Source organism: Nicotiana tabacum, chromosome 24 (genome assembly GCF_000715075.1).
Source record: "Nicotiana tabacum cultivar K326 chromosome 24, ASM71507v2, whole genome shotgun sequence".
NCBI classification, from domain to species: Eukaryota; Viridiplantae; Streptophyta; class Magnoliopsida; order Solanales; family Solanaceae; genus Nicotiana; species Nicotiana tabacum.
The window spans coordinates 3,372,033-3,384,739 of record NC_134103.1 but is presented as its reverse complement, the minus strand read 5'-3'; the positions used below and the strand labels follow the sequence as shown (position 1 = coordinate 3,384,739).

At 38.7% G+C, this 12,707-nt stretch overlaps 2 protein-coding genes across 2 annotated transcripts; both read right to left on the bottom strand.

Annotated features, from left to right (window-relative positions):
* Positions 1–274: 274 nt before the first annotated feature.
* Positions 275–6,666, bottom strand: LOC107792815 (fruit protein pKIWI502). The gene is made up of 5 exons (XM_016615057.2): positions 5,919–6,666; positions 4,989–5,088; positions 4,628–4,723; positions 4,452–4,532; positions 275–764 (listed from the first exon to the last, which is right to left on the bottom strand). Exons 1-5 carry the CDS (start codon positions 6,497–6,499, stop codon positions 702–704), a joined length of 921 nt encoding a protein of 306 aa, XP_016470543.1. The 5' UTR covers positions 6,500–6,666; the 3' UTR covers positions 275–701.
* An 814-nt stretch (positions 6,667–7,480) lies between these two features.
* On the bottom strand, positions 7,481–12,225 carry LOC107792824 (ATP synthase subunit beta, mitochondrial-like). The gene is made up of 9 exons (XM_016615066.2): positions 11,613–12,225; positions 9,779–9,854; positions 9,601–9,689; positions 9,401–9,518; positions 9,205–9,308; positions 8,947–9,105; positions 8,639–8,863; positions 8,230–8,541; positions 7,481–7,904 (listed from the first exon to the last, which is right to left on the bottom strand). Exons 1-9 carry the CDS (start codon positions 12,084–12,086, stop codon positions 7,791–7,793), a joined length of 1,671 nt encoding a protein of 556 aa, XP_016470552.1. The 5' UTR covers positions 12,087–12,225; the 3' UTR covers positions 7,481–7,790.
* Between the last annotated feature and the right edge of the window lie 482 nt (positions 12,226–12,707).

Genomic DNA, 12,707 nt, shown 5'->3' with positions numbered 1-12,707 from the left:
TGCTGTGATTATATTGGGGTGCTTAGTGTTGTTTTGATCAGTACGCTAACCAAATCACAAATCAATATGATTGGTGGAATATGACATGTGGCTAGTGCCTCTCTTTAGTCAATCATAAGCAATCGAGCAGAAATAAATTATTCTCTTTTTATTTATTTGATATGCAAATTAGCTCTGAGCGGAGTCACTGTTGTGATTGTGTTAGAGTGATAATCTATCAGGAATAACTCTCATCCAATCGAATCCATTGAGTATCAACGACAGTTCTATGAAATTTGTGAATTCTCAAGATTTTATACCATATTGCACCAGAAATGGTAAAAAATATTCTTAGTCAATAATTCAATACAGCAACTTGATGCCTTGTGGCTTGTATATGACAAAAAGAAGGCGATTGGTTACAGGTCCAGAGGCGCTAATTACTAGCCTGCCTACTCAATAAAACAGAAACAAGAAAGGACAGTTGCATTTCAGCTTTCGCCCTCTTCAGTCCTGTTTATCCACCATTGATTGCATTAAAAGATGCTTCACCTCCTTAAAAGGAGCAGTCACTGAGAATTGGACTTTGTATAGGCTGACGAGAAGAGTCGTACATTATGCTGTTCCATGCTGGATTCCTTGTAGCCAGCAGGTGAAATTCAATGAATTGGGGTTTTATAATAGACAATAATACAACACGACGAACCAAAAATTATTTTTGTTTAGAAGTTCTTCAGAATCTTCTCAGTTGAGACTCCATCTGCTACAAGAAGAGCAGTCACCTCCTGCAAGAAGAGTCGAGGGATACAAATTGTAAATCTGGGCCCATGATCCAAAACATATTGATGCTTATGTTCTTGAAAGTGAAAATTTCTTCACACATGTCAGGTAATAGTACATGGCAATCGTAAACCAAGTTTGTTGAACTTTCAACAAGAACAAAGTAGAAAATACTCTTTCCTAAAAAATAAAGCAGTTCACTATAAGTAGGCTAGAAGTTATAACAATTTCCGGCTTATGGATTCTCTCACTCTGATTTTACTAAACAGTGAGTTGCAGAAATTCTACTTGAAAGTTGTCTAATATGTTGTTTGAATATTTTGGTCACAAACTTCATTAACTTTCAGTTAGAGGAACAAGTCGCTAAGTTTTACTCCTACTTTCTCATCAAACGTCTTCAGATATCAAATAACAGTTTTGAGTGTGAATAGGAATATCTATCACTAGGATATATTGATCTAATTCAAACAAAATTTACTTCCGTTCGGGAAGGAGAAGAATAACAAATTTCCCTAGTTTCCTGCTGCATATTTGGAAAAAAGCAAGTTATTCCCTGCATAAGATAAAAGGAGTACAATTCCGTAGACATCGCATCTATCTACCAGATCATGCCAATCCGAAGCTGTATACACACTTAGCGAAATGCACATGCTAATGCCAGTTACAAAGTAGACCTTTCTTAATGGTATCTAAAATCCTACGGGCTTAATCCCATACAAACAGCAAGAGTTCCAAACATACTCACCTTAATAAATGGACAAACAGAAAGAGATCTGCCTGTTGGAACCAGTACCCAATAATTTTTGATTAGGCAGCCCCTGGTTTCTGAGTGCCACCTTAATGGTGATCACCTGGCAGGCATACTCAGTTCGCTCCATTCAGCTCCCACTCAACTGCATCAGGGAACTTTTCAGTCCTTTAGTAGGCACTAAGTAATCATTTAACCCAGAAGTTTCTTTGCTTACATAAAATGCCCAAGTGAATATATTGACAACCGCACCCCAACCCTCAGCCACACTAAAGATAAAAAGGAAACAGATTCAAGCACCTAGTATCAGTACATAACCAAGTCTTGACGAAACAATTGCAGCTGCTCAAGCACCAATTGATCCATCTCATAATAGCAACGTGCAAAAGAGAGTGTAACCAGCACGAAGAAGCACTATAGGTAATTAATACAAACTATATGCTTCCACCTTCCTTGCCACCTTTTCTTGAGCCGAAGGTCTATCGAAAACAGCCTCTCTACCTCTTCATGTAGGGGTAAGGTCTGCGTACACACTACCCTCCCCAGACCCCACCCCACCTGTGAGATTATACTGGGTTTTTTGTTGTTGTTGTTGTTGTTGTTGTATATGCTTCCAAAAGCATTCAAGGGTTAAATAATTCATCAACATGGAGAAGAGGGATAATTGAGTGCTTCAGTCTCATGAGTACAAATCTCCAAAATGGAATTCAAGGAAATATGGTTATACCATTCCAACAGATCTAAGACTAAAATAACCTAAAGTTTTCTAATGACCTTCTGTTGAATTATGGTACTACTAGAATTTTAAACTATTAGAGGTGGGACACTTTTATTTATCAAATAATTTGTTTAATATGCTCCACAAGTACGGTTGAATCCTTTTTTTCTTTTTTGCTGGACAAACATGTTGTAATGCTTTGATGATGGGCGAAGGTGAGACTTAAGACTACGGCCAGTAGGTTCGATATGTACCTTGTTGAATTACGGATACCACACCTCAATATAGCCGCATGCACTATAAATTAAGATTTGTAGCACCTATTCAAGAGCTGGGGAATTGACTTCAACAAGCCCTTTCTCGCTCTTTCTAATGTCTCGGGCAAAGGCAGTGCAAGTGAGCCTAATAGAACCCTATTCTCTTTATCACTCAACATAGCTCATGACCTGGCACGAAAAAATATCTTAGATGGGCTGATGCGAATTTTGATCTATCAACAGAAGTTTCATTCCAACCACAGTATCAAAATCCCTTTTTCAATGAAAGTTGTAGTCGTGTCCTTCAATCTTTCTTTCTAGAGTGAGTCAGGCGTAAACTTTCCAAGAGGCAATACTAGTATTTAAGGACATCCTTCAAATGGATTCCCAAGCTACGTGATTCGCAGAGGGCTAATTATAAGTTCCCTAGGTAACATCTAGTGCTTTCAAAGGGAAAATGGGTTGTTAGAGAGCAAGAAAGAGTTCCTATTTCTTCTCAAAGCCTGGGGATAACTCAATAATCTTACATTGCAAGTATACCAACCGCATGAGTTCATTTGGTCGTACTAGTCTAGACGTAACCTACTATATGAAAGGTTATCCGATAAACCTTACCGTCATGAATTCTGGTGCTATCCGCCAAATCAATTGCTAAACGTGAAAACAACTCTAGCTTAATTGAAGCTAAATCTCTAAAATAGTACACTCACTGGATTGCTTGATAAGAAAAAATGTCATGGAATGTATTTCATGATAACATGATGTAACTCACAGGCTAATACTACACAACCGTCTACCAAAGTTCCACATCAACAATGTTCGACTTCAGTGTTGATCATACCGTTTTTCCCCCTTCTCTAGGCGTCATAGCACCAACTTTCCTAAGATATTAGTCTCATTTCAATTTTCAAACTGACCAAACTCATGTCCAAAACAAAATATATCCAAAGAAGTCTGTCATTAAGTGAGTCCTAAACCACTAAGTTCTACAATCCTATTTCACAGAAATATATCCAAGCAAGCCTCTTGTCTCATGAAAAAAGATTTTCTATTCAAATTTTATTACGCGAAAAGTCTTAAGACTCACAATTTAGCATTCATTCATATTATAGTTCTTATTCAATCAAAATTCAACTTATTTTTTCCTACTTTAGTTTTTAAGTTATTGACTACTAGTTTCATTAATCGTCCGAGTATGAGGTAAAATACAATGAGAATCACAAAAAATGAGGAACACTAAATTAATGAAGGCAATAGGATACGAGAAAAGCAGTAGCATTTTGCAGAAACTACCAAAAAGCATCTCATGGATTGTGTAAAGCCACAAAGTATTTTTGGGAGTTCACCACTTAACAGTTAAATGAAGGGTAGATCCCCGTGCACTGTTTTCCTTGCAAAAGACAACATTGGCAGTACACCAAAATCCAAATAGGCTTTACAACCAGCCAATGTTATAAGTCAAGAATGCATATCTGGCAAAGCCATCGTAAAATATCAAGTACATCAACCACACAAAATTATCACACTAACTGATGAGAATCACTTCTTTTGCTTGCCTTCTTAATCATCTTCTAATAATATATTCTACAACATAAAATTTTCCCATCCATTGGATGTAAGTTAAAAGACTAATTTCTTTACAGTTGTGGATCCCTAGCTCAGAGTTACTGTTGAGCACAGCTTTGTAGCAATAGTGGTCTACATTAATGCTGGTCAATGTCAAAATTATCAGTTTTCTTAATGCTAATCTACAGTTAACAAAGCAAATATTTGTTTTTGCTCTAGAATTCTTGGGATCAAATCTCAACTCTCTTGATTCTAAGATGAATAGAAACGTGGAGGTCAAGTAGCTGTTAAACAAAAACAAGTGCAAAACAAGAAAGACTATTGGCCTCTCCAAAATGGATAAAGAGCAAGGAAGAGCACAAAATATGATGAACAAATACTTTAAAGTAAACTAACTACAAACCTCAGCCATTTGCTTTTGACCACAGAGTACTGCTCCAGTGGATTGAGGACTAAAAATGTTTTTAGCTCGGGCAAATGAGGCCTGCAAAAGCAGATGGTGAAACAAATTTTATTGCTGAGCAACAGATAAAATCAAAATAAGATTATTAGAAGATACAAATGTAAACATATCATTACCTGAACAAAGCCACGTTCGCCTGTCCAAGCATCATCAGGCTGAGACAACACCGGCACAACCTTTACCCCAGAGGATGCCCAGTTCTCAAACCTATCCTATAAAAGTAAAAGGACGAAGAAATCAAACAACAGATACAAAGTTTTATCTTGTATTTCTGCCACAAGGAAGAAAGAAAGGGTAGTGTGTACGTAAAACTTACCCCTACCCCGAAGGGTAGAGAGGCTGTTTTCGAAAGACCCTCGGCTCTCAAACGACAGATACACTTTATCAAAATATCAAACAACAGATATAAAGTTTTATCTTGTATTTCTGCCACAAGGAAGACAGAAATTGTCTACATCTTGCGAGCACACAACAAACCTGGTATGCCATTCTCTTCAAATTCCTTGCACCATAATATAGCCGAACATCAGATCTCTTGTCTGCGCTAAATCCTGCCTCAATCAGCGATCGAATTGGGCTGCCATAAAAACAGATTAAGGATAAAGGAGTGAGATGCAGGAGAAAGAAAAACAAAATTAGAAAATAGAACAAAGACAAATATACAAACTAAACATATTTGCCAACATCCACTACACAAATATCGGATGGTAGTCAGGTGTTAAGAGTGAGATACATAACTGCATGATAAAGACTTAGACCATGTTATACTACAAAAAGTAGGCTTGCAGCTGTTGAGCTCATCACCTCTAGTCCACTACCAGATTCAAGATTGCAGCATTCAGTCTAGGCGAACTTCATCTTTATGATAATCATTAGTAACATCAAAAAAGACATCTAACCAGCTTACTGAAATGTAAAAACGAACACCCAAAGCTAATCTAAAGTTTACATGGCATCTCACACCTCTAACCCCAAGCATAGTGAGAAAGCATCTAGCAACTATGGTACAAGTTGAGTTGCATAATAATAGGCTTATCTAGTAGATGATTTGCAGATTCTCTTTTTTCTTTTTCTTCCTTTTTTTTTTTGATAATGGTAGATTTTTTTACAGGTTCTCCTTCCAAAAACAGGTTCTTGCATAAATGAACTATTGGTAAATCATCCATCTCAATTTAAACTCACTCTGAATGTATAACTTATCCTGAACCAAATCTTTCAAACAATCTCATAGACTGAACAACACAACTAAAACAAGAAATCCTCTTCTACATTGTAGCACAAACAGAACTACAAAATAGCACATTATATAGAAAAATAAGTACAAATATAAAGCTAAAATATTAGGCTTTTATTAGGAATAAGAAAGAGCAAGTAATTATCAAAAAATTCAAAGCATTAGGAGTTTACCTAATTCCGGATCCAGTAGCGAAGATTAAAACCGTTTGATACTTCTCTGGCGGAGATATTTGATCCAAATCAAAGCCTTTCCCCATGACCTGACTCAACTCCACAACATCGCCTTTCTGAAGTCCACAGAGGAGCTCCGCGGTGGATCCAGAGATACTTTTTATGAGGAATTCAAATACGCCTTTGGAGATGGCAAGCGATGGCGGCGATGCGATTGCTAAAAACGACGGCTTCTCGACGTCGGGAATGCGGAGCTGGAGGTACTGACCAGCTTTAGTGTGTGAGGCGGCGAGGTCAGGAGAATCAGATACGTCGACAGTGACGTGGAAGAGAGATTCGTCGGCGGCGGGTGAAATGGTGACGAGAGGTGCGTTTGTCCAGAGGTTCGTGTCCTGACGAACGGCGGCGGCGGAAATGGAAAGACGGCGGCGAAACTGGTGGCGGAGTTGGTGGTGGAGAGGTCTAAGGAGGGTCATGGATGGAGAGTGGAGTGATTGGATGTGTGAGGGAGCATGGGAACTAAGGTGGGATAGAGTGGGATAATTAGGAAATGGAGAAAGGGAGAGTGAAAGGATTGACATTTTCAATTATATGTTGTGGAGATGTGCTGTGGAGAAAGTTAGCGCCGCCGAGAAGAGTGGGCGGGTAATAGAAATTCAGAATACGCCGGCGTGCGTAGATTTTTAGCCAATAAATTGTTGGTTTCCACGTGTTCTATTCATGATAAGTTTTTGAGACCCTAGTGTATGTTCCATGCTTCTCCATCATTTCCATTTTAATAATATTTTTGGGAACTATTTCAAAAATTATTCAAACAAGTCCTTAATTTTTATTTTCTGCCTTAGATTCCTCCCGGCATGGGATAATATTAGGTATGTTATTGTTGTTATTGTCTATCTTAGATTAACGCTAAAGTTATCGTTGTGTGATCTACAGATCATGTGTTTAAATCGTAAAAATAACTACTAAATCTTGTAATCTGTCTACATCACACCCTAGGTACGATTTTTTCTGAAGTGCCTGGCACTGCCCTTTCTTCTCTTGATGCAATTCTTACATCCGAAAATTACAAACTCTACTAATTTGAGTTCGTACAGTATAAAAAACATACCCAGACGAGAAGAAATGGCTAAGAATGAGGAAATTCGTTCATCCCACAATCCCACCATACTCCTTATATAACATAGCTCACAATCCGACTAGATATTCTAGGTTCCGGTCCAACTATGTAGTCCTTAGATAACTGACTACCGTCAAGATTAAGAAACTAGAAATATAAATTAACCTAGAGAGGGACAGCAAGTAGTTATGCTATTTTGCTTCCACGAAATATACATGTGGAACCTCTAGCCGAGAGTAGATTTCCATTTTGGAAAACTAAGCATGTGATCAGAGTTCTACTCCAAATCAATTCGAGTACGCATGTCTACCAGACAATCTTCATTGGCTCTCAAGAATTGTCAACATAACTGCAATTTCAAGACTCTTTTGTTTAAGACCAAAATGCTGACTGATCGACATGAATGTTATGCTACTTTCAAAAGGTATTCACAGAATGAGGATGACGTAAAGAAAACCCTCATAATTTGGGCAACCAACATTCTCAAGATGAATTCAAAGTAAAATATACAAGTTCGCCGCTTTACCCCCTTTATTTTGCGACATAACAGAGCGTCAAGGGTGGGTGTTTGGCAAGAAGGCCTTAGCTCCATGTCTTTCCTATCACAATTCCGGATTGCATACAAAAACAAAAACCAGAAAATCTTGGACCCCTTGGTCCTCCCAAAAAGAATCCAAAGTGTCACAGAAATTTAAATTATTTCTGTAGTTATCGATGAAAGATAATGAAAGAAAGTCACTGGAGTCCATAATCTAAGCTGCAGATTCCTTGGCAATCTTCTCTGCCTTGGCAATGACCTCATCGATTCCACCAACCATATAGAATGACTGTTCTGAAAGGTCATCGTATTTTCCATCCAAGACTCCCTGGAAAAATCAATCACAGAAATAATCAGTATCAGATGCCAGTAAGTTATATCAAACTCGAATATGCACATAACAAGAATTTCTCATCTCGAATAAACTCCACCAAACACTTCAATTAATTTAGAATTTAATTGGAAATAGCTTCACCTCTCAACTTGCTGAAGAGGTAGACAAGGCAATCAGGAGAAATAACATGTAACAAAAGGGTATGTATTGATTCAAAGTAGACAACCCAAGTGTTTTAAGATCCAAGTGACATTCTTTTTTATGAGTTTTAAACAACCATAATAACCAACGACAAGATTTCAAATTTGAGATTCATTACCTGGAAACTGTTAATGCTCTCCTTCAAGTCAACATACTTTCCAGGGGCACCCGTGAAAACTTCAGCAACATGGAAAGGCTGACTAAGGAATCTTTGGATTTTACGTGCACGGGCAACAGTCATCTTATCATCTTCACTAAGCTCATCCATACCCAAAATGGCAATGATATCTTGAAGATTCTTGTAGTTCTGAAGAACTTTCTGTACCCCACGAGCAGTATTGTAGTGGTCCTCTCCCAAAATGTGAGGTGAGAGCATACGAGATGTAGAATCAAGAGGATCGACAGCAGGGTAAATACCAAGCTCAGAAATCTGGAATCCAATATATATGAAGTTAGAAAACTTAAAGCAAACTCTGCAACGGGTGAAATATAGAAGTTACAGAGCAAGTGAAGATATGACGTTATACTTGACGGGACAAGACAGTTGTGGCATCCAAGTGAGCAAAGGTAGTTGCAGGGGCAGGATCTGTCAAGTCATCAGCAGGCACATAAATAGCCTGGACTGATGTAATAGAACCTTTCTTGGTTGTGGTGATACGCTCTTGAAGACCTCCAAGATCTGTAGCCAAAGTTGGTTGATAACCGACAGCAGATGGGATACGACCAAGCAAAGCAGACACCTCTGAGTTAGCCTGTTTCAATGCAGAAGCAACAAGTTTAGCAAGGGTGAAGTTTGCATAAATAAGAAAACTTCAGCCATCATAGGCAAGCCAACCTGGGTAAATCTGAAAATGTTGTCAATGAAGAGAAGCACATCCTGCCCCTCAGCATCTCTGAAGTGCTCAGCCACAGTCAAGCCTGTAAGACCAACACGGGCACGAGCACCAGGGGGCTCATTCATTTGACCGTACACAAGAGCGCACTTGCTTTCACTCTGATAAAACCAATAAGACAAAATGTCAACAACAATCTGGAATAACACTGTGGGCTAAAGGGGTATAGCAAATAACTTCTGATTAAATAAGACGCGTACTTGCTTGTCACCAAGCTTAATGACACCACTTTCAATCATTTCCCTGTACAGATCATTGCCCTCACGAGTGCGTTCACCAACACCAGCAAAGACAGAGAAACCACCTGAAGAAAAAAGTCAATCCTCTGGCAGATAAGCTTCACACACTAATTTATATTTGAGCAAACGAAGAAGAAAACTCGGAAGCAGCACTAACCGTGTGCTTTTGCAACGTTGTTAATCAGTTCCATAATAAGCACAGTCTTCCCAACACCAGCACCACCAAAAAGCCCAATCTTTCCTCCCCTTTGGTAAGGGGCAAGAAGATCAACAACCTGGTCAGAAGTCAAGAGGCCAATATATGGTCAGAAAAGGTGATGGAAATAAGAGCACTGACTAAAATTCTAATTAGCATACCTTGATACCAGTAACGAGGATTTGTTGTTCAGTTGCCTGCTCAACAAAGGCAGGAGCTTCACGATGAATTGGCAAAAAGTGATCGGTGTCTGCAGCAATTTTTAGAGAGAAAAATGCAATGTTTAGAACCATTCACGTGGACAATTTAGAGAAGGGATAAACAGCACTTAAAACTTACTAATGTCGCCTCTCTCATCAATAGGCTCTCCAATGACGTTAATAATACGGCCAAGGGTGGCCCTACCGACAGGGACCTGGAATCACAATGGAAGTCATTAATTTCCGCACAAAATACGCGGCAAGTGAATGCCAGATCAATCTATTTATCTGCACTCCCACTGAAAGCAGGATATCAACTGAGATGAAACAACAATTACTATGCCTCAACTCCAAACTCTCCAAACTAGTTGCGGTAGGCTATAAGTTCTCAGTATCAATTCTGCTCCATTTGAACACAGTTTCATTCCATTACTCAACAAGTTTTCTTTTAGGAGAAAACAGAAGAAAGACAACAAAATTTTAGAACTGAACTCATGCGTAAAAGGAAATGACAAGTAAGAAAAGACTATATTCTCCCGCCCAGTGTTGTGAAGAGCGTGAAGCGAGGAAAAGCGACAACCCCCATTTCGCTTAAAGCGAGAAGAGAAGCGCTCGCTTTTTTGAAGTGAAGCGGAAGGGCAGTATACCATTCTGTTAAAAACTGGGCAGCATAAAAACAGTGAAAGAAGAACTGGGCAGCTTTTCAACGAAGAGGAGAAGACTGAGAAAGAAGAACGAAGGGAAAAAAAAATTCGCCAGCATTTCACTGCTATTTGGAAGTTGAAACAGTGAAAGAAAAAGAAAAAGACGAAGAAGAAGAAGAAGAAAGAGGAAGAAGAAATCACATATCTGTTGCTGCTGGTCGTATGTTGAAGTTGAAAAGTGTACAAGACTTGGAACCCTAGCGCCTCTTTCTCTCTGTTGCTGCTGGTCGTATGTTTTAATAAAAGAATACCTTTCTTTTTTAATTAAATAGGTTGGCAGGTGTTTAAAACAGAGAAGGTGTTTAAAACAGAGAAGCGCTCGCTTCGGTCGCCTCGCTTCTGCGCTTCTCGCTTTTTAGTGGGAAGCGCACGCTTTTGCCTACCTGAGTCGCTTCATATAGCAGAAGCGGTCATAGGGTCGCCTCGCTTCGCTTCTCGCTTTAGACCGCTTATCACAACCCTGCTCCCGCCGGAGGAGGAGGAGGAGGAGGAGGAGGAGAAACAAAACAATTTTGAAGAACAGACATGTTAGAAGAACAAAAGAGTTGCACAGCAGGAGTTTCTTTCTCATTCAAGTAGGAGAAAATAAGTGAAATGGTAAATTTTTCACAACATTTTACAAGCAAAATGATCTTTCAGAAACGAAAGGATGTGTAATACAATGGCAAATTCGCTCATCGGTTGAAGCAAAGAACTGTATCTCATCTTGTTGTGAATAAACATGAGTAATTCCACAAACCAGTAGATGCCCATTCAGAATTTCAACATACTCCATTCAATGGAAAATACAGCTCTTACGAGAAAAAGAAATACCTTTGCACGCATTTGAATCCATACTAGGATAACCAGACACATGCACTATATTTGGGAGCAAAGAAGCCCTTTACTATATCATAAGCAAACCTATATACCATACACTCAGCTCTAGTTACACATTTGCAGCTTCAAAAAGCTCCTAGGCTTTTTACTTTTTGGTATATTCTGCCCGAACTTTCAATATAGTTTTATTACTTTATCAAAAATACTTCAAAAGATTCCAATCAGTATGAAAATAATCGCCCTTCGATTAGTCGACCAAACCAGAAATCTATATCAATAAAATATTTCAATCAATTTCAGCATAAATCAGTGAATTAAACCATAGATCTTGTAGAATTATTAAATAAAATCGCTTCCTAGCAACAACACAGAAATATATCACTAACACATTGCCGAATTCCTTAAGAAATGTAAGTTCTAAACCAGTAAAGCAAAGATCAGATCACTCACAGTGATAGGAGAGCCAGTATTGAGGACGCGTTGACCACGAACAAGACCTTCAGTACCATCCATAGCAATAGTCCTAACCATATTCTCACCCAAATGCTGAGCAACCTCAAGCACAAGCCGGATCTGGTTATCCAAAACCTCAAGCGCTGTAAGGATCGGAGGCAAACCTTCGTCGAATCTCACATCTACGACGGCACCAATAACCTGACACACTTTCCCGATCGAACCAGCGCCGGTGAACTCATCGGTGATTTTTCCGGTAGGTTCATTACCGGAAGGTTTAGGAGGAGTCGCCTTCGGCTTCTCAGCAGCAGCTGACGTAGCGTACTTAACCGCACGGTTTAAGAGGAATCCTTTCGGTGAGGCACGTGAAGTAGTTCTGGGAATGGAATTTGCTAATGGAGATCTGGAAATAGCGCCGCCGCGTTGGGCGGTTGATCGGAGGAGAGAGGCTAGAAGCCTCCGAGAAGACATGGTGAGGTTAGGGTTTGGTCTATAGAGAGAGAAAGGTGAGGTGTAGAGAGAGAAAGACAGAGTGCTAGGGTTAGTGAGAATGAGTAGAGAGACGACTTTTTATCTGTAGAGGTGATGGCAGCAGTCAGTGTGTGTGAGAGAGAGAACTGTAAACCTCTTCACTGCTTTTACTTTTTTACTGTGTTGGGAAAAACGAGGAGCATTTGAATTTGCCTATTTTCAGTTTTCTAAACAAATTATTACTTGGAGTTGAAAATGAAAATTCCCAACTTTTGGGCAAATAATTCGGATGGTATGGTATTGTTCACTTGCTTGGTTAATTTATACACAATATTCGTTACAATTTTATTTTTCTCATAGAATATGAGTAAAACATTACCTGCACTCTTCGTTGATATTAAATTGATAATATAATTTTAATATTTAAAATTAAAGTAAAAATATACAGTATCATTTAATCTTTTATACTATGAACTTGTAATGTATCAAACTAAAAGCTCAACGAGAAATAATCTTTACATTATAATTTTTGCAGGATTAATTATTGTATAATCGTTTATTATGTTCATAAGTTATCACTGAACCAAATGATCCCTTAAAAAAATTATTGGCTCATGTACC